General features: G+C 34.3%; 2 protein-coding genes across 2 annotated transcripts; one reads left to right on the forward strand and one right to left on the reverse strand.

The window, feature by feature from the left end:
* Positions 1 to 3,239: 3,239 nt before the first annotated feature.
* LOC120418608 (protein PRRC1-like) lies at positions 3,240 to 4,913 on the reverse strand. The gene is made up of 4 exons (XM_039581049.2): positions 4,347 to 4,913; positions 4,179 to 4,281; positions 3,941 to 4,111; positions 3,240 to 3,882 (listed from the first exon to the last, which is right to left on the reverse strand). The coding sequence occupies exons 1-4, from the start codon at positions 4,834 to 4,836 to the stop codon at positions 3,513 to 3,515; spliced, it is 1,134 nt and encodes a 377-aa protein (XP_039436983.1). The 5' UTR covers positions 4,837 to 4,913; the 3' UTR covers positions 3,240 to 3,512.
* Positions 4,914 to 8,612: 3,699 nt separating this feature from the next.
* Positions 8,613 to 17,892, forward strand: LOC120418610 (sorting nexin-2). The gene is made up of 5 exons (XM_039581054.2): positions 8,613 to 9,092; positions 12,324 to 12,445; positions 12,511 to 13,399; positions 16,806 to 16,958; positions 17,018 to 17,892. The coding sequence occupies exons 1-5, from the start codon at positions 8,952 to 8,954 to the stop codon at positions 17,066 to 17,068; spliced, it is 1,356 nt and encodes a 451-aa protein (XP_039436988.1). The 5' UTR covers positions 8,613 to 8,951; the 3' UTR covers positions 17,069 to 17,892.
* The last annotated feature ends 1,349 nt before the right edge of the window (positions 17,893 to 19,241 follow it).

Here is a 19,241-nt window from a genome sequence, read left to right on the forward strand (position 1 = left end):
TGAATAGAATTGAATAGAATTGAATAGAACTGAATAGAATTGAATAGAATTGAATAGAATTGAATAGAATTGAATAGAACTGAATAGAATTGAATAGAATTGAATAGAATTGAGTAGAATTGAATAGAATTGAATAGAATTGAATAGAATTGAATAGAATTGAATAGAATTGAATAGAATTGAATAGAATTGAATAAAATTGAATAGAATTGAATAGAATTGAATAGAATTGAATAGAATTGAATAGAATTGAATAGAATTGAATAGAATTGAATAGAATTGAATAGAATTGAATAGAATTGAATAGAATTGAATAGAATTGAATAGAATTGAATAGAATTGAATAGAATTGAATAGAATTGAATAGAATTGAATAGAATTGAATAGAATTGAATAGAATTGAATAGAATTGAATAGAATTGAATAGAATTGAATAGAATTGAATAGAATTGAATAGAATTGAATAGAATTGAATAAAATTGAATAGAATTGAATAGAATTGAATAGAAGCATTATTGTTCTAAAATCCTAAACAAAAGGATCATATGACATTATTTTCTATAGCTGTCGATCTTATATTGATGGTGCTGGAGTTTTAAAGAAAATACATTTAACATTCTCAGTCTCTCGACAAAATCAACTTGGCATACAAAGCTTAAATCATGCATGTTCTGCTATCAAAAAATCAAAATCTTCTTAAAAATCAAACGAAACACACCAGATATATGACCCTTTCCCTTATTCAAAAAATAAATCCTCCTAAAGAATGGCCACAAATAACGCCACTTAGTTATTCCTCGTCGGGTGAAAAATTTACTCCCACTGCCGATTGGCTGCCCTCGAAACCAAAGACAAACAGTGCCCATTAGTTTTAGGTATGAGCTTTTCTCTCCCCCCCCCCCCCCCAGGGGTAAAAAAATTTTTTTTTTAATATCAAAATTTCAATGGAAATAGAAGTCTAATCAACGGAGAATCTAAAATGCCTTTTTCTGCATTGATAATCATATTTAACATGTTTGTTCTTGTTTAAACATATTTTAAACTTTTATGAAATTACAATGTACCAGCACTGCAAAAACTTTTTTTCCTCAGTACTTAGAAATTATACTTAGAAATAGTACTTAGAAATTATGGAAATCAATGATTGCAAAACAACTGGACAGGTGTATGATGCATTTTAAAATACTTTTTTAATTCAAATGTTGACACCGTGGCCTGTAATTTAAATTTTTAACCCTTATGTGTGGTACAAACTTACGTTTTTCTCAGTTTAATGTTTTGCTTATGGGACACGTGGACAGAATAATAAACTTGAAAATTTTGAATTGCCCTGTAGAGTTGAATTCCAAATAACGTAGAATTTTGAAATTATAAGGACGGATTTTGTTTTTTGCTCCAGATTAAGTTATCAAAAAAAACAGAAGTTGAGAAATTCCTACTTTAAAAAATCAAAAATTGAGAAATATGTAAAAAAAATCAGAAATTAAGAAATTTTAGAAAAAATATGTATGTAAAAACATTGAAATTAAAAAATCTGATAATGTCAAATTCAAAACATAAAAATATTAAAAAAAAATAAAATTCAAAAATCCAATAATCAAATTTAATCATTAAAAATCTAAAATTCAAACATTCAAGAGTTAAAAAAATAAAAATTCAATAGTTCAAAAAAAATAATTTTTCTAAATTAATAGTTTAAAAAATCAAACACAGTATTTCTTCGGTAACTGGGCAGAATGCTACTCGCTAACTGGGCTGAACGAAAAATTTCGATGGAATCGCCGATGCAAAATATTTTCCTGATGAAATATAAAAAATAAAAGTTGCTCAAATGTATTTAAAATGTTTACTTTTCATATTTCTTTGATTGTGGCTTGAAATTAAATAAAATTTTGAAAAAAATATATTTATTGAGAATGAATATTTTATCCATTAACCCTTCGGTCATTTCGGTCAGTTTAGGTTTTTTGATGTTTGTTTGCTTGTTAAATGGTGTACGGCCCAGATATCGAGTGCCCAATTAAAAAGCAGCACGATTAAACAAGGCCCTGTTACCGAACAAGTACTGTAGTTAATTTGTTCAAACCAGTTCGTACTATATCGTCCGAACTTCAGAAAGATAAAAATGTCTTGATTAGATTGGACTTCGGACTCCAAAGTCCAATCTAATCAAGACATTTTTATCTTTATAAAAAATTGGGTTTCTAACCTAAAATATTACTATTAAAATGTCTGTTTTTTTGTAATTTGAAATAGCGGCAAAAATGGCATCATTTAAGAATTTAAAAGAAATCCAAATTAAAGAAATCGAGAATTTTGAATAAAATTCGAGATTAAATTGTAATTTAAAAAAATATATTATTTTTTTAATTAATGAATGCTGCCATTTTTTTAAATTTAAGAATGTAGATATTAAAGCATTTTTGAGTTCAGGATCTTGAAAAAATATGAATTAAGAAATGCAATATTTTGAGAATTCTTTGAAATGGATTGATTATTTTTGCAAATTCAGAAAATTCATGATATTTGAAATTTGAATATTTAAATTTGATATTTTAAATTTTATTAACAGCAATTTTGAATTTGTGTTATTTTTTTATTTTTGCATTTTAAATTTTTGAATATTTTAATCTTTTTGAATTTCACATGATTTGCGCAATATTTGGAAATTCGACAAAAATCAATTTTTCAACCAATTGTTGATTTATATGGTATGTATTGGAAAGAAACACTATTAAATTTTTAGGAAATTCAGGCTTGAAAGTTTGTATTGTTTAATGTGACTTTGTTTTTACAATTTCATTTTTTAAGGGATGGCTGTTTTGCTAACATTCAATCTAAAATAAGTCAAGTATGCAGTGATTTTTGTTATGGCCCAGACTACGCCTCTTCCCATTTTTTACAACCTAAATGTTAATGGTATGACTCTCAAGCAAAAATATGAAAAACAAGCAAAAAATTGAAAAAGTGACTCTGAAAATATGAAAAAGCTGAAAAGGCAATAGGTAATGATAGGAGCTAGTAGAATAAGATAGGAGCTAGTAGAAATTGGGCTTTAGAGGGTTAAGTGTTCTATTAAGTGCAAAAAGGCTAAATATTTAAAATGTGGAAATTGTGCTTGTTTAAACCTCAAATTGGATAGAAAATTAAGTAAAGAAAAAAATGTTTCTTTCAGGATTGTTCAATTTCTCCTACCATATAAAGTTTTTTGAAGGTAAAAAACAACGAAATATTTTAGATAACTAGTGATATTCGTATATTTTTCCGATAGAAGTTGATCATGCTTTACAGTTTAACAATATTCTCAACGTACAAGTAATAAAGATATAAGTGCGATAATAATGCATTTTTCAGTACACAATTGCATACAGTCAAACCTAATCGTAGACAGAACAAAAAATAAAACAAACAACTCGTTCCGCTTCCTCCAGCGCATCCAGCCCTGCCTAGTAGTGTCCACATCTGCACCCCGTTGAACCGCTGCTGCTGTCTCCGCTGGCCGGAAGCCAATTTTATTCGCTCGGCGGAAGCTGCACCGTGGTACCAACCGCCGAAGCAGCACCCGCCTCCAAACTGCTAAAATACTCGGCCACGGCCTGCCGGTACAGCATGGCGACCGTTTTGGCCCCGCCCAGAATCATCTCGGGCCGGCCTACCGAGGTGTACGCCTTGTGCCATTCCGTGTGGCTTACGTTGAGATTTTTTGCCATCACGCTGCCGATTGTGATGGCAAAGCCGGTGTCCTTTAGCTGGTAATTTTCCGGCGTGTCCGCGCGGATCGAGGCGACCACGGGCAGCGGAACCGGCGTCATCTGGGTAACCGTTTTGAGCAAAATGCTCTTGGCGTAGTCGAACAGTACGATCACGCTCGCTTCGAACCATCTGAAATTTAAGGGATGTCGTGAAATTAAAGTCTAATAAAATCGGGAATTAAACTCACTGATCCGGGAATAGCTCCACCAGGAAGTTCTCCACGGCCACCACCGGAAGATGATCGTCCACGCGTGGGTTCTCCGCACGAATGCTGTTGATTCGATGCTCGGCTCCCTTCAGCCCGGCCGCGAATCCAACGGGTTGGGCAGCAATTGCCGTCGCTTGCGCCGAGAGGCCGCTTTAGGGAAAAAATAAAAAATTGTTGAAACATTGAAATTTAACTCAACCTTATCAATTTTACTCACATGACGGTAGCCTTGCCGAAAACAGTTTGAAACGCCTCCCGAATCGGTCGAACCTTATCGTCCTTGTCCGACGCCACGATGACCTCGGTGTCACCTCCGGAATCTACGCCAACAAAAATAGTCCAAATATAATTTCACTCAGCCTACAACACGATTCCCCCCACTTACTAATGTACTCCTTCATCTGCGGGTCTAACGTAGTCACGATCGTGTCCACCGAGCTTTTGGCCTTCTCGGCGACCTTCTGCAGGATCCCGTTGCTGCTGACCGCCCCCTTCATCCAGCCAAACAGCGCCGAGCCACCCTGCGTGATTGGGCTCAGCGCTTCCGCCAGCGGTTCCGGATTCAGAATCATGTTCGCAAAGTCACGGCTGGTTTTGGCCTCAGATCCGGAAGCAGCAGCAGCGGCAGCTTGTTCCGGCGGTCCAGGCGGAGCCGCAAGGCTGGTGTCCTTGCTGGAGGGAATCGCCGGACTGAAGGTCGTCGGAATAAACGGGTCCGTTTCGTTGCCTTTTCGGGGAGAATCTTCCTGGTCCGATGAGGAAGGCTGCTGCGGAACAGCTGGTTGTCCCGTGGTGGACGCCGTGATGAAACTTGGTAGCTCCGACGGGGGACTTATGTTGGACAGGATGTTTCGTGCTTTCTTTTGGTCGGCCATGGCTGGTTGGAGACGATTCGGCCTTGATTTTTCACGAAATTTCACTACTGACAAAGAATCGAGCTGCGAAATTTAAATGGAAGTTGTTTTGTTTTCGATTCGACGATCTGTTTTTGTTGACATCAGCAGATGTACTAAAATAGAGATTTCTCTTTAGTACAAGTCTCGAGTTTTTTTTGAAAAGGTCCTATAAACAAAATTTTTAATTTTTGCTTTTTGGGTGTTTTTAGAACCGCCTTGAGTCAGGGGTATTCAAAAACACCAAATAAGCAAAAATTGAAAATTTTGTTTATAGGACCTTTTCAAAAAAAACTCGAGAAGTGTGTCTTGGCTAAATGAGGGATGTCGAAATATTCATTCAAAAAAAAAACTTTAATTCAAAATTCACAAATTCAAAAAAAAATAAAATTCAAAATTTCAAGTTCAAATTCTTAAATTCTTAAATTCTTAAATTCTTAAATTCTTAAATTCTTAAATTCTTAAATTCTTAAATTCTTAAATTCTTAAATTCTTAAATTCATAAATTCTTAAATTCTTAAATTCTTAAATTCTTAAATTCTTAAATTCTTAAATTCTTAAATTCTTAAATTCTTAAATTCTTAAATTCTTAAATTCTTAAATTCTTAAATTCTTAAATTCTTAAATTCTTAAATTCTTAAATTCTTAAATTCTTAAATTCTTAAATTCTTAAATTCTTAAATTCTTAAATTCTTAAATTCTTAAATTCTTAAATTCTAAAATTCTAAAATTCTAAAATTCTAAAATTCTAAAATTCTAAAATTCTAAAATTCTAAAATTCTTAAATTCTTAAATTCTTAAATTCTTAAATTCTTAAATTCTTAAATTCTTAAATTCTTAAATTCTTAAATTCTTAAATTCTTAAATTCTTAAATTCTTAAATTCTTAAATTCTTAAATTCTTAAATTCTTAAATTCTTAAATTCTTAAATTCTTAAATTCTTAAATTCTTAAATTCTTAAATTCTTAAATTCTTAAATTCTTAAATTCTTAAATTCTTAAATTCTTAAATTCTTAAATTCTTAAATTCTTAAATTCTTAAATTCTTAAATTCTTAAATTCTTAAATTCTTAAATTCTTAAATTCTTAAATTCTTAAATTCTTAAATTCTTAAATTCTTAAATTCTTAAATTCTTAAATTCTTAAATTCTTAAATTCTTAAATTCTTAAATTCTTAAATTCTTAAATTCTTAAATTCTTAAATTCTTAAATTCTTAAATTCTTAAATTCTTAAATTCTTAAATTCTTAAATTCTTAAATTCTTAAATTCTTAAATTCTTAAATTCTTAAATTCTTAAATTCTTAAATTCTTAAATTCTTAAATTCTTAAATTCTTAAATTCTTAAATTCTTAAATTCTTAAATTCTTAAATTCTTAAATTCTTAAATTCTTAAATTCTTAAATTCTTAAATTCTTAAATTCTTAAATTCTAAAATTCTTAAATTCTTAAATTCTAAAATTCTTAAATTCTTAAATTCTTAAATTCTTAAATTCTTAAATTCTTAAATTCTTAAATTCTTAAATTCTTAAATTCTTAAATTCTTAAATTCTTAAATTCTTAAATTCTTAAATTCTTAAATTCTTAAATTCTTAAATTCTTAAATTCTTAAATTCTTAAATTCTTAAATTCTTAAATTCTTAAATTCTTAAATTCTTAAATTCTTAAATTCTTAAATTCTTAAATTCTTAAATTCTTAAATTCTTAAATTCTTAAATTCTTAAATTCTTAAATTCTTAAATTCTTAAATTCTTAAATTCTTAAATTCTTAAATTCCTAAATTCTTAAATTCTTAAATTCTTAAATTCTTAAATTCTTAAATTCTTAAATTCTAAAATTCTAAAATTCTAAAATTCTAAAATTCTTAAATTCTTAAATTCTTAAATTCTTAAATTCTTAAATTCTTAAATTCTTAAATTCTTAAATTCTTAAATTCTTAAATTCTTAAATTCTTAAATTCTTAAATTCTTAAATTCTTAAATTCTTAAATTCTTAAATTCTTAAATTCTTAAATTCTTAAATTCTTAAATTCTTAAATTCTTAAATTCTTAAATTCTTAAATTCTTAAATTCTTGAATTCTTAAATTCTTAAATTCTTAAATTCTTAAATTCTTAAATTCTTAAATTCTTAAATTCTTAAATTCTTAAATTCTTAAATTCTTAAATTCTTAAATTCTTAAATTCTAAAATTCTTAAATTCTTAAATTCTTAAATTCTTAAATTCTTAAATTCTTAAATTCTTAAATTCTTAAATTCTTAAATTCTTAAATTCTTAAATTCTTAAATTCTTAAATTCTTAAATTCTTAAATTCTTAAATTCTTAAATTCTAAAATTCTAAAATTCTTAAATTCTTAAATTCTTAAATTCTTAAATTCTTAAATTCTTAAATTCTTAAATTCTTAAATTCTTAAATTCTTAAATTCTTAAATTCTTAAATTCTTAAATTCTTAAATTCTTAAATTCTTAAATTCTTAAATTCTTAAATTCTTAAATTCTTAAATTCTTAAATTCTTAAATTCTTAAATTCTTAAATTCTTAAATTCTTAAATTCTAAAATTCTTAAATTCTTAAATTCTTAAATTCTTAAATTCTTAAATTCTTAAATTCTTAAATTCTTAAATTCTTAAATTCTTAAATTCTTAAATTCTTAAATTCTTAAATTCTTAAATTCTTAAATTCTTAAATTCTTAAATTCTTAAATTCTTAAATTCTTAAATTCTTAAATTCTTAAATTCTTAAATTCTTAAATTCTTAAATTCTTAAATTCTTAAATTCTTAAATTCTTAAATTCTTAAATTCTTAAATTCTTAAATTCTTAAATTCTTGATTACATTTTCAATAGGTCCTATCTGCGTAGGAAACCCATGACTCAAAGGTTGTTTTGAAAATTTACTCTAGAATTCTTAAATTCTTTTGTTGTGCTTTTTTCCCACTCTCTCGCTGAGCATTGTCTTTTGCAAGCAGAACATAACCAAACTTTTAGGCACCCTCAGCAAACGTCAAATCAATACAAATTGCTGCCGTATCTTTTTCTGGATCTCTCCCGGAAAAGATCCGGCAGAAATTTTGTATGGTTTGACGTTTGCGGAGAGTATTTAGCGTGGATTTAGCTGGTAGCTGGATTTTCTGGCATCTTCTCACGGTCATTGGAAACGGTCGCGGATAGACCTAGGGGTTCCCAATTGGTTTGAAAAAGTTCAATTTATAGAAAAATTACGGATTAAAATTTAGATATTTTGTCACTTTTCTGACATCAGGAATAATTGTTTGAACAAGCTCGCAATTTTTTTATTCAGTTGGAAAAATATATATTTTTTTAAGTTTCATTTTTAATCACATGACCGCCCCAAATTCTGACTCGATGCCGCCATCATGCGACCGCATGCTCCTTTTGTTTGTCAACAAAGCTGCAGCTGGATGGTGAGACGAAGTGAGGGGGGAGAGGTTTTGACATTTTTATGCCCGCATCTGGCCCGCCACCTATTTCGTCGGTCGTTGAGCCGACGGTCGGTTGCAACGACCGAGTCCAGTTAGGAACTGATCTTACAATACCAAAAAAATGTAAACAAATCACTTCGTGCATCGGCCAATGACAACTCGGTAGTTCGTGTAACGCCCGTTGGTGGCGTTCGCATTTCTAATGCAAGTTCTTGCCCCCAGATTGTGGAAACTGACCAACTTTTCAACTTGGCATCTTTGACAAAAGCAAACCCGTTGTACTAAAACAAACCATCATCCCCGAGCGGTTTTGACAGTTCCGTTCCGTCCGCAAAACTCAAAAACTGCTTTTGCTGACTGCATCAGAATTTTTTGGTTGTGCAGAGGAAAAGAAAGCAGCCCAAGTGTTTCGGAACGTTATCGGTGGTGTCGGTGTGGCAAACGAGAGGAACCATCATCCGCGGAACCCGATAAGAGTCGTCGTCATCGGCTGTGGCACCAAATTTTGCTGGTGTGATTGATCGTTGGGGGGTTTGATTCTTCGACGAGAGAGAGAGCGAGCGATTGCGATCGGATTTCGACAAGGTCGGTCGGAAGAGGAGAAAAAAAGACAGGTCAGGGGAAGAGGGCGGATTCAGTGAAGAAGAGCGAAACAGGAACCATGATGGAGAACAACGGAATCGGGGACGACGAACAGCAGCAGCAGCAACAGCTTGGCCAGGGAGGGCAACCTCCGCTGTTTGACAATGTGGACATTACCTCGCCGGATGACGAGAACGATATCTTCGAATCGGCCATCCAGGTACGTGAATCTGTTTCTCCGGTAAACAAAAGGGTGTCGAACGATTTCAATTAGTCACTCGTTTAATACGGAAGAAAAGAAAGAATCAAAATCGGCTGGCTTCCCTCTACTGTGGTCACACAAGTGCGGCCACTCCACCGACGCCGCCGCCACCGTGGCCAATAAATTGGATTAATTAGGTGAACCAATTGGGATCCATCTTTTCTTTGCCCTTCCTTTCTTGACGGTGGAGAAACAGAGGTGCAGAAAAAAATTGTGACGGACGATGATTCACACTCACTTTCCTTCTTCCAAGTTGCGAGTGATTTTTTCACACAATATCGTTAATTGTGTGGGGCCAGAAAACTTTTGTGTTTGGCGTCGCGAGATATGCTGAAATTTCCTTTCTCAGTGCATTCTTATCACACGGCCCGATAAGCGTTCATGTTTGGGAATGGGCGTTTTACGAGGCAAATAATGTGAGTAATCAAACGAAGGTCAGGGAGAGCTGCAAAAAGTAAAAAAAAAAAATAACTGAACAAATATTTATTCCTCGAGAAATTTTTATTCTATTAGAAATATGCATTTTCAAAAAAGTTGTCTATTTCGGTCTATCTACACTTAAAAAACGTTACTTAATCCACCTTTAGGTGGTTGGTGCCTTCCTCACATTCATAAAATCAATACATTCAGTAAAAATAGCCACATTCCCCCTTAACATGTTTAACAAATCAACTTCATTACTCATTTCTTTTGATAGGGTTCGCAGACCTTCAATATTACTGGCTCATCGGCAAGGTCTGATAAAAAACCTATTCAAGGATAGTTCACATGGAAGATTCAGACAATATTTCTATCACAATATCTGAAACCCGCCCTCCAAAAAGTGTAGTGTAGTGTATAAATAACACTTAAGTGCTAATAACTTTTGATAGGGTTGTCAGATCTTCAATGTTTTGGGCTCATTGGAAAGATCTTTTTAATACCTTTCTGAAAATGTATAACATAAGGGGTTTTCTTGCAAAAACCACCCTTATTACAATCTTCCGGACATCGGACCAAAATCGTTTTTTTAGCATAACTTTTGTAGTACTTAAGAGCGAGTTTTTCACCAATGTGTAACAGGTCGTATCGAGGTGCTCAGATTTGGATGAAACTTTCAGCGTTTGTTTGTCAGTACATGAGATGAACTCATCCCAAATATGAGCCCTGTACGACAAAGGGAAGTTAGGATAAAACGGGCATTGAAGTTTGGGGTCCAAAATACATGAAAAATCTTAAAATTGCTCCCATTTGCGTAAAACTTGATCAATTCTAATTCTCTTAATTGCATTCGAAAGGTCTTTTGAAGCACTTTAAAATGTGCCATAGACATCCAGGATTGGTTTAACTTTTTCTCATAGCTTTTGCAAATTACTGTTAAAAATGGATTTTTTTAAAACCTTAATAACTTTTTGCAACAGCATCCAACACCCACACTCCCATAGGTCAAAAGATAGGTCATTTCATGGACTATAAGCCTACGGTATTTACTTTTTGGCCAATCGCAGTTTTTCTCATAGTTTTTAGGTTTTTCTATAACAAACATTTTACAACGTTAGTTTTTGCCCTGTAGGCCGCCATAGCGGCACTTTTTGGTCTCAATTTTGTCATATTCGGAATCCTCGGACAATTCCACGTAAGTTAGAAGTATTGAAGTTGTAAATTTGATTGGAATAATTGCCATTTAGAATGAATTAAAATATTTTTTTACAATTTGTTGGATTAGGGGTAAAACAGGTTTTCGCCTACTTGATACAGCATTTGACGTATTGATCACAGGGTAAATAAGATCTGTTTCTTTTTTCAAAAATGATTTTTTTTTTAGATCAAATTTACAACTTCAATACTTCTTACTAACGTGAAATTTTCCGAGGATTCCGAATATGACAAAATTGAGACCAAAAAGTGCCAATATGTCGGCCTACAGGGGAAAAACTAACGTTGTAAAATGTTTGTTATAGAAAAATCGAAAAACTATGAGAAAAACTGCGATTGGCCAAAAAGTTAACACCGTAGGCTTATAGTCCATGAAATTCCCTAACTTGAGACCTATGGGAGTATGGGTGTTGGAGGCTGTTGCAAAAAGATATTATGGTTTTAAAAAAATCCATTTTTAACAGTAATTTGCAAAAGCTAAGAGAAAAAGTCTAACCAATCCTGGATGTCTATGGCACATTTTGAAGTGCTTCAAAAGACCTTTCGAATGCATCTAAGAGAGTTGAAATTGATCAAGTTTTACGGAAATGCGAGCAATTTTAAGATTTTTTAGGTTTTTTGGACCTCAAACTTCAAAGCCCGTTTTACCCCACTTCCCTTTGTCGTAGAGGGCTCATATTTGGCATGAGTTCATCTCATGTATAGACAAACAAACCCTGAAAGTTTCATCCAAATCGGAGCACCTCGATACGACCTGTTTCACATCGGTGAAAAACTCGCTCTTAAAACACTTAAGCCCTTCTCAAATGTCATTTTCGAGTGAAACTGGCTCCATATAAACAAAAATGGCTTATATAAGCGTAGGATAACATGACTACAGAGTTTCATTGAAATCGAAGAGGGTCGAGAAAAAAGTACCTTAAAAAATCCTATTTTGGGCTGGAATTTCTCATAAAATCTCATCATTTTATTCGTATTTATTTATTTTCTTGCTTTTAACATAAAACTCGAGTTCTGCGACCCCATTTTTGTCGAATTTAAATGGATGATTACCAAATAAATTTAAAAATGCTTGTTTTTTTCAATCATCCATCACCGCCATTTTAGCCGCCATCTTGAATTTAAAAATTGTAAATCTTTTTAGAGTAGCTAAGGGATGCTTAAGCTAGACAATCAAAATAAGCAACGAAAAAATATATGCATTTTTTGTGATTCGATTATCCGAAGTGAAATTTTGCCAAGGCCTTCGGATAATCGAGTCTAGACTGTAATCATGTTTAAAGCGTACCTTTATTTAAAAAAATGATTTAAACATATTTTGTTCTCCGAAAATTAAAAAAAATAGTTGCATGCAACCTATTAGCATAACTTTGTCTGTCTATCCTTGGACTTACCAACGGTTTCCCATACTGCCGCCAATTGATTCAATTGAATCGAAAACACATTGTAATTGAATCAAACACCCGTTGCAATGGTGATGATTTCGTAGAACTACTTTTTCTCTCGCATTGAAAAACACTAAAGTAACTGAACTTGTTACGATCTATTACACAGGAACCGCTTTCGCCCGTCATGGAGGACGTTCCGACCGACGAGGCCGGCGACGCGTTCATCGAGATTTCCGTGTCCGACCCGCAGAAGGTCGGCGACGGGATGGGTTCGTATTTGGCTTACAAGTAAGATTTTTTTTTATTTTGATCAAGTTTGGGGCATGTGAATGATTGTTAATGTTATTTTACAGAGTTTCAACCAAGACCAACATTTTAAAGTTCAAGAAGCGCCAATTCTTCACGATGCGACGTTTCAGCGATTTCCTCGGACTGCACGATCTGCTCGTGAGCAAGTACCTGCGACTGGGGCGGATCGTTCCGCCGGCGCCGGAGAAGAACATCATCGGCACGACCAAGGTGAAGATGGGCAGCCAACCGGCGAGCGATCCGGGAACCGGCGTCAACCTGGAGTGGGTGGAGAATCGTCGTGCCTCGCTGGAGCGCTTTTTGAACCGGGTCGCGCAGCATCCGTTCCTCTGCCAGGACGGGGACTTTGTCAACTTTCTCGAGAGTGACCAGGAGCTCCCGCGAGCGGTCAATACAGCCGCGCTGAGCGGTGCCGGAGTGATGAGACTGTTCAACAAGATGGGCGAAACGGTGAACAAAATTACGTACAAGATGGACGAAACCGATCCGTGGTTCAACGACAAGATCACCGAGGTGGAGACGATCGACGCGCACATGCAGAAGCTGCACTCCGCGATCAAGGCACTGGTCACGCACCGGCGCGAACTGGCCACCCTCACCGGTGGCGTTGCGAAATCAGCCGCCCTGTTGAGCACGTGCGAGGAACACACCGGCCTCTCACAGGCGCTGTCCCAGCTCGCAGACGTGGAGGAAAAGGTCGAGCTGCTGCGCTCCGAGCAGGCCAACTCCGACCTGTACATTCTATCCGAAACCATCAAGGACTACATCGGGCTGTTTGGGGCGATCAAGGACGTGTTTCACGAGCGCGTCAAGGTGTTCCAGAACTGGCAGCACGCCCAGATGCAGCTGACGAAAAAGCGCGAAAATAAGGCAAAACTGGAACTGCAAGAGCGGCGGGACAAGCTGGACTTTGCCCAGAAGGAGGTTGAAGAGGTGAGTGATGTTAACATCATGGGAACTTTAACCACCCACTGAGAATTTTGGATCGAGCTTCGAGTCGATCTGGCTCGAGATCGAGCCTGAATCGAGTCGAGGCTCGAGCCAAAATTCTCAGTGGGCATATGGGTCATTAGGGTGTAATATGAAAATCGATTTTCCAGCAAAGCAATTTTTCAGTTCATTTTGGGGTCCCAACAACTCCCCAAAGTTTGGAAACGGTTGGTTTAGTCCTCACTTTGCGCAAAGCGATACAATTTTCTATGGGAATTTGTTTGGGAAAAATCATTTTGTTGGATTTTGATACAGACTCGTATTCGGTTGTAGGGTGCTAGCTTGCCCCTAAAAAAAAGATACAACGTCCTCAAAACTCGTCTAAAACGCGATTTTCGAGCAAATAAACGCGTTTAGACCAGTTTTGAAAACGCTGTATCTTTGGGAGCGTTATTTTATTACGTAACGCAAAATTTGGGATTTTTGACCCCCTTTCGTAACAAATCGTAACAGATGAGCAGTCCCCCCAGCCCCCCCCCCCCCTGTAACGCGTAATGCAAGGTCTTTTTGCAATTTTTTATGAATTCTTATATGAGAATTTGGCGTTGCGTAACAGATTTTTTCAGCACTCCTCCCCTCCCCCATTTTTTGTAAGGGACCATCCATAAACCACATGGACAACCTGGGGGTGGGGGGGGGGGGGTTGGTTATTGTCCAGATTTTATTTGTATGGAAATTGTCCACAATGGGGGGGGGGGGAGGGGGTTGAGATTTTCAAAAAAGTGTCCACGTGGTTTGTGGATGGTCCCTAACAGATAACGACACCCTCTCCCCCCCTAACTGCCTAACTGAGTTACGTAATAAAAGAACACTCCCTTTTTTAATAGCAAGTAAGCACCATACTCCCTTCGAAAAAGTTGTAGAGCAACCAAATATGAATCCGGTTTTAATATAGCGTTAAACCTGGATTGAACAAAAAGCAAACTGAACTAAAAAAATCCGTATGAAAAGTGGGATTTTGATCTCATAAAATCATGATTTTTAGTAAGAGTGTATGTTGAATATCACCCTTTTTTGTAGTCGTCTAAATAGCTAAATAGGGTCTAGGAGGTCAAATTAAAAAGTTCATTTTCCGAGACAATTTTGACATTTTTGAATATTTAGGTATGACAACGCAAGATTTTACAACGATGTTTATTAATCGACATCATTTTTTTTCAATTGCAAAACAAAAGGTCAATTTAAAAAAAATAATAGCCCACATTTAAGAAAAAAGTTCGAAGGACATAAGGTTCAGAAGAGCGAAATGCCCCTGATCGCATAAATGTCCCCTTTTATAAAATTAATAAAATTTCAAAGCTTAAAAAAACACAAAAAATTTAAAAAAAAAATTTAGATTAGGCCGCTGCAAATATTTTTTGAAGTTAAAACTATTATGAACATAAGTAAATATGGCACTTCTTAGAAAATATTCTGCCATTCTGATAAATTTCTCATGATTGAGTACGTTCTCGACTCTGACCAAAGTTGAGAGGGGGGCAAAAAAATAAAAAGTATAAAAATTGAAATTACGAGCCATGGTTTCAACATTTTAATGAAAAAAAGTGTTTTAAAATGCATTATTCACCTGTCCAGTTGTTTTGCCATCATTAGTTTCCAAAATATCCAAGTATTAACGACTGTACTTTGGAATATCATAAAAATTCATTTTTTTTTTTAAACAAGCCCAAACATGATAAATATGATTATCAATGCAGAAAAATGCATTTTAGATTGTTTGCAGTTGATTAGACTTCTTTTTTCATGGAAATTTTGAAGTTTTTTGGAAAAAAATTTTTTTTGCCCCTCGATTTTTCAGACCAATTTTGAAGGGGGGGGGGGGAGACATAAACTTTAAAAAATATTTGCAACGGCCTTAGATAAAAAATTAAAACTTTATTTTTAATATAAAAAAAAATCAACATAAACTCAATAAAATTCAATTATAAATTACGAAAAATTAAAAAAAAAATTAGAAAAAAATAAAAACAAAAATGGAAAACCCAAATTTCAAAAGGAATCAAAATTAAAAAAAAAAACTTCAACAATAATTTTAACATAATTTAACACAAAAAAAAATATTTAGAATAAATCAAAAAGAATGATAGGGGGGCAGAATGGCCAGCCCAAATAAAATGCACCAAAAACCATAGAACAAACAAACAAACAAATTTATGAATTCAGTTTAGTAGGATTATGCTGTGGGATGTTCCCTTCAATGTTGTACCTAGTTGATGAAAAAAATAACTCAAAACTGTTTTTGAAGCACTTTTAAAAACATATTTTTTTCGACTGCTTTTCCAGGGTGTGGGGCAGAATGGGTTACCTTAGAAAACAAGCCATTTCGTCTCTAATACTACGTTGAAGGGTGATAAGAAATGACTTAAGGGACCTTTCCAACAAAGTTTTTATGAAGTTTGATCACTTTTATATAAATAGTCAGTTAACAATACAAACGTTTTTGAAAATATTGTAAATATGATGAAAAAAGACACTTTTTGTACAAATAAGCATTAAAACAACTAAAAAATCAACTAATGTTGCATTAACCGTGATTTATGAAGCTACCAGGAGTGAAAGAATACATTAAATTCAAATTGTTTTTGTAGGGCAAGAAAAGAGTGGCCCATTCTGCCCCAAGTGGATTTTAATTTCACACTTCCACCACCAAGCCTCTAAATGATTTGAAGGTTCCGTTGTTGTTTCTTTACCTTAATAATAGATCCCGATAACATTCTAAGCATTGACCAAACATTTTCAAACTATCTGACTTTTCAGAAAGCTTATTTAAGAACCTCAAAATAAACAGAATTTGTGTGGTTATGTACAGAAATTTACTTTTTTGCAGAATTCGACAAATATAACGAATTCAAACGTTGTTTGCGGTGTGGTGATTCTATTTGACATTTTTCAAATCGATGATTGAAATGGACACAGAATCAACGTTACAGTGAAAAATGCATTATACATCAGTTGTTTTTAAATCATTAGGCCGTTGCAAATATTTTTTGAAGTTTTTCAAGGCACCATACTTTCTTTGGCTAAGTTGTAGAGCACCTTCCAGAGCAACCTAAATTGAGTCTGGTTTTAATATAGCGTGAAACGTGGTATTTTTAAATATCACAAAATCCTGAAAAATGGGTTTTCCCATGGGACTATCCATTAAGCACGTGGACACTTTCTTGGAAATCGTTTCCATAATTTCGTTGCCGGCTAGCCTGTATTAAATTTGAAACATACAAAACAATCAAATGCAAAGCTATTTTTTGGGATAATGTTTGCGAAATCTGATTTTTATATTTTTAAGTACTAATTTTCAATAAACAAACTACGAAATGTATAGAAAAAGGAATCAATTTTTTTTTCACAGTGGGAGGCCAAGGTGCAGCGCTGCCAGAAGGAGTTTGACAACATTAGCGCCGAGATCAAGAAGGAGATGGAGCGCTTCGAGCTGACGCGCGCCCGCGACTTCAAGTCGACCATCATCAAGTACCTGGAGGACCAGATGGCGCACCAGCAGCAGGTACGACCCGTTTAATCTTAATTTTGATCAAATCGATGAAAATATCCTTTAATTTGCAGCAAATGAAGTACTGGGAAGCGATCGTGCCCGTCGCCAAAGAGATTGCATGAGACGAACTGACGGCGACGATGAAAAACACCACATGCGACGACGACGACGACGACGATGAGGACGGCGGCGATCACGAGAACAATAGCAGAAAGCTAGCAAACACGCTGCGCCTCTCGATCAATCTCGCCGACGCCAATGCTAGAATTTCATAGATTTCCCCCCGCAGTCCTCTTCACAAACTCATTGATTCTACTTTAGCGCCAGTCAGTTTACGAACAGCATCGTCATCATCATCGTCAGTTATAGAAAGTTAGGACACGCGTTTTCTTCTATTGTTTCCCGGAAGCAACAGCAACAGATTGAGAGGGAGAGCTCATTTTGAGGATTTATTTTTCGCGAAAAGCACACGAAAAGACCAATGAAAAGATTGAATTTTTTTACCGCCCCCTTTCCCTCAAGTGTGTGACAGTGTTGTGTAAATATTCGGCTCGGTTTTCTCGAGGTTGTCGGATGGCCGATTAGCACTTCGAGAGGGAGAATCCATAGTGAAACTGTGTACATATTAAGTGGTAGAAGTGAGAGAGCCCCTCAACCCAGCACGAAATTAGACTAGCTAGACTAGATAAGAGCATGAAACATTAACACACAGAAACAGAACATTAATCAAAGTACTTTTGTCCAGTGTGTCCCTCCTCGAATGATCACGCGAGCGTGAAACTGTGCATGAACGAAACTCGTAGAATGATAGGAAATTGTGTAATTTGTTAAGCGACGAGCGCTGCGGGTTCCTTTTTTCCGGTCAAAAGTTATTAATTTTTTCACAAAGTGAGTAGAAAATTGGCTTGAAATTATAAATAATACGCATGTAATGAAGTATTATAAACACAAAACACTATGAAAAGAGAGAATGATCTTTATTTTGGGCTTTGAAAGAGAAATTTTACGTGTAATCCCCCCTCACTTTTATAGAACTGTAAACTAAAACGAGCGTAATCAATAATCCATGTTGTAGGAAAATTTAAAAACAAGTCTGCGAGATCACACGAGCGCGGTCACATTTTACACGTTTTTTCTATACAAAACACACTAAAACAAAAATAGAACAACAAAAAAACTGCTTGCATTTATGATCTCGATCTGCTTCCGTTCTTGAGCGTTCCTGCTGTTTATTCCACGTTTGCGTCCAAAGTCGAACAATCACACTCTAAAACAAAATCACTTAACGCGTTGATTGAATTAAAAAGAATAAAAAAATTACAATAAAAAGAACTCTAAACTGTGCATTCCAGTTGTTACTCGTTTATTTATGGATCTGAGGCAACACACGCATCATAATAATGTCAGCAGAAGCGATGAGATTGGCTGTTTTCTCTCCTTTGCAGTTGGGGCTTGCCCAGAAAGTCGCAATGATTAGTTTTGCCGCTTTGCTCCTACAATCAATCAGTAGTGCTGTTATCATTTTGCTAAGACGATTATAAATTTATAACATAAAATGGCCGTTTTCAGAACCATGTTTATTTGTATGTGCTATGTAAACTAGCGTGATACTTGGTAATTGTCTATATTTCATACATAAACAAAGGAACAAAAAAAATTAAACAAAGGATAAATTATTGTTAACTATTTCTCTTTGAAAAAGTATATATATCTGAGAGCTATTAATAAAGTTTAAGTACTCCGAACAAACGTTGTTTCATTTATTTTTATTTATTTCTAGGTGGTAAGATTACAGTGGAACTACAACCAAAATAAACAGGTCAAAAATAGATATATCAAACTGCAATTTCTTTCATTCTGTTCAACTATTCATTAAAAAATACAAACGTGTACTTTGTACACACTTTGTAAGGACACTTGCAAGAAACGACAAAACAGGCAACTTCCGAAGGGTTAAGGATTGAAGCGCTTTGTTTCACCTGTCACCAGGTTCGATCTTTGATTGGGTTTCAAAAAAATTAAAAATCTTTGTAAAACAATACTAGAAGCTGGATATTTTAAAACGGTACACTCTGTCAAAAACATTGTTAACTCATTTTTGATTGCAAATTTGATTTTGCATCTCAAAATTAAGTTTGACAACTTTGCCAAAAACACCAAATCGATCAGAAAATGTCTTTTCAAGATACAGTCCAGACTCGATTATCCGTATGCCTCGGACAAATTTCACTTTGGATAATCGAATCACGAAAAAAATATTTTTTTCTTTGTCTTATTTTTGTATTGTCAAGCTAA

Source organism: Culex pipiens, chromosome 2, assembly GCF_016801865.2.
Source record: "Culex pipiens pallens isolate TS chromosome 2, TS_CPP_V2, whole genome shotgun sequence".
NCBI lineage: Eukaryota > Metazoa > Arthropoda > Insecta > Diptera > Culicidae > Culex > Culex pipiens.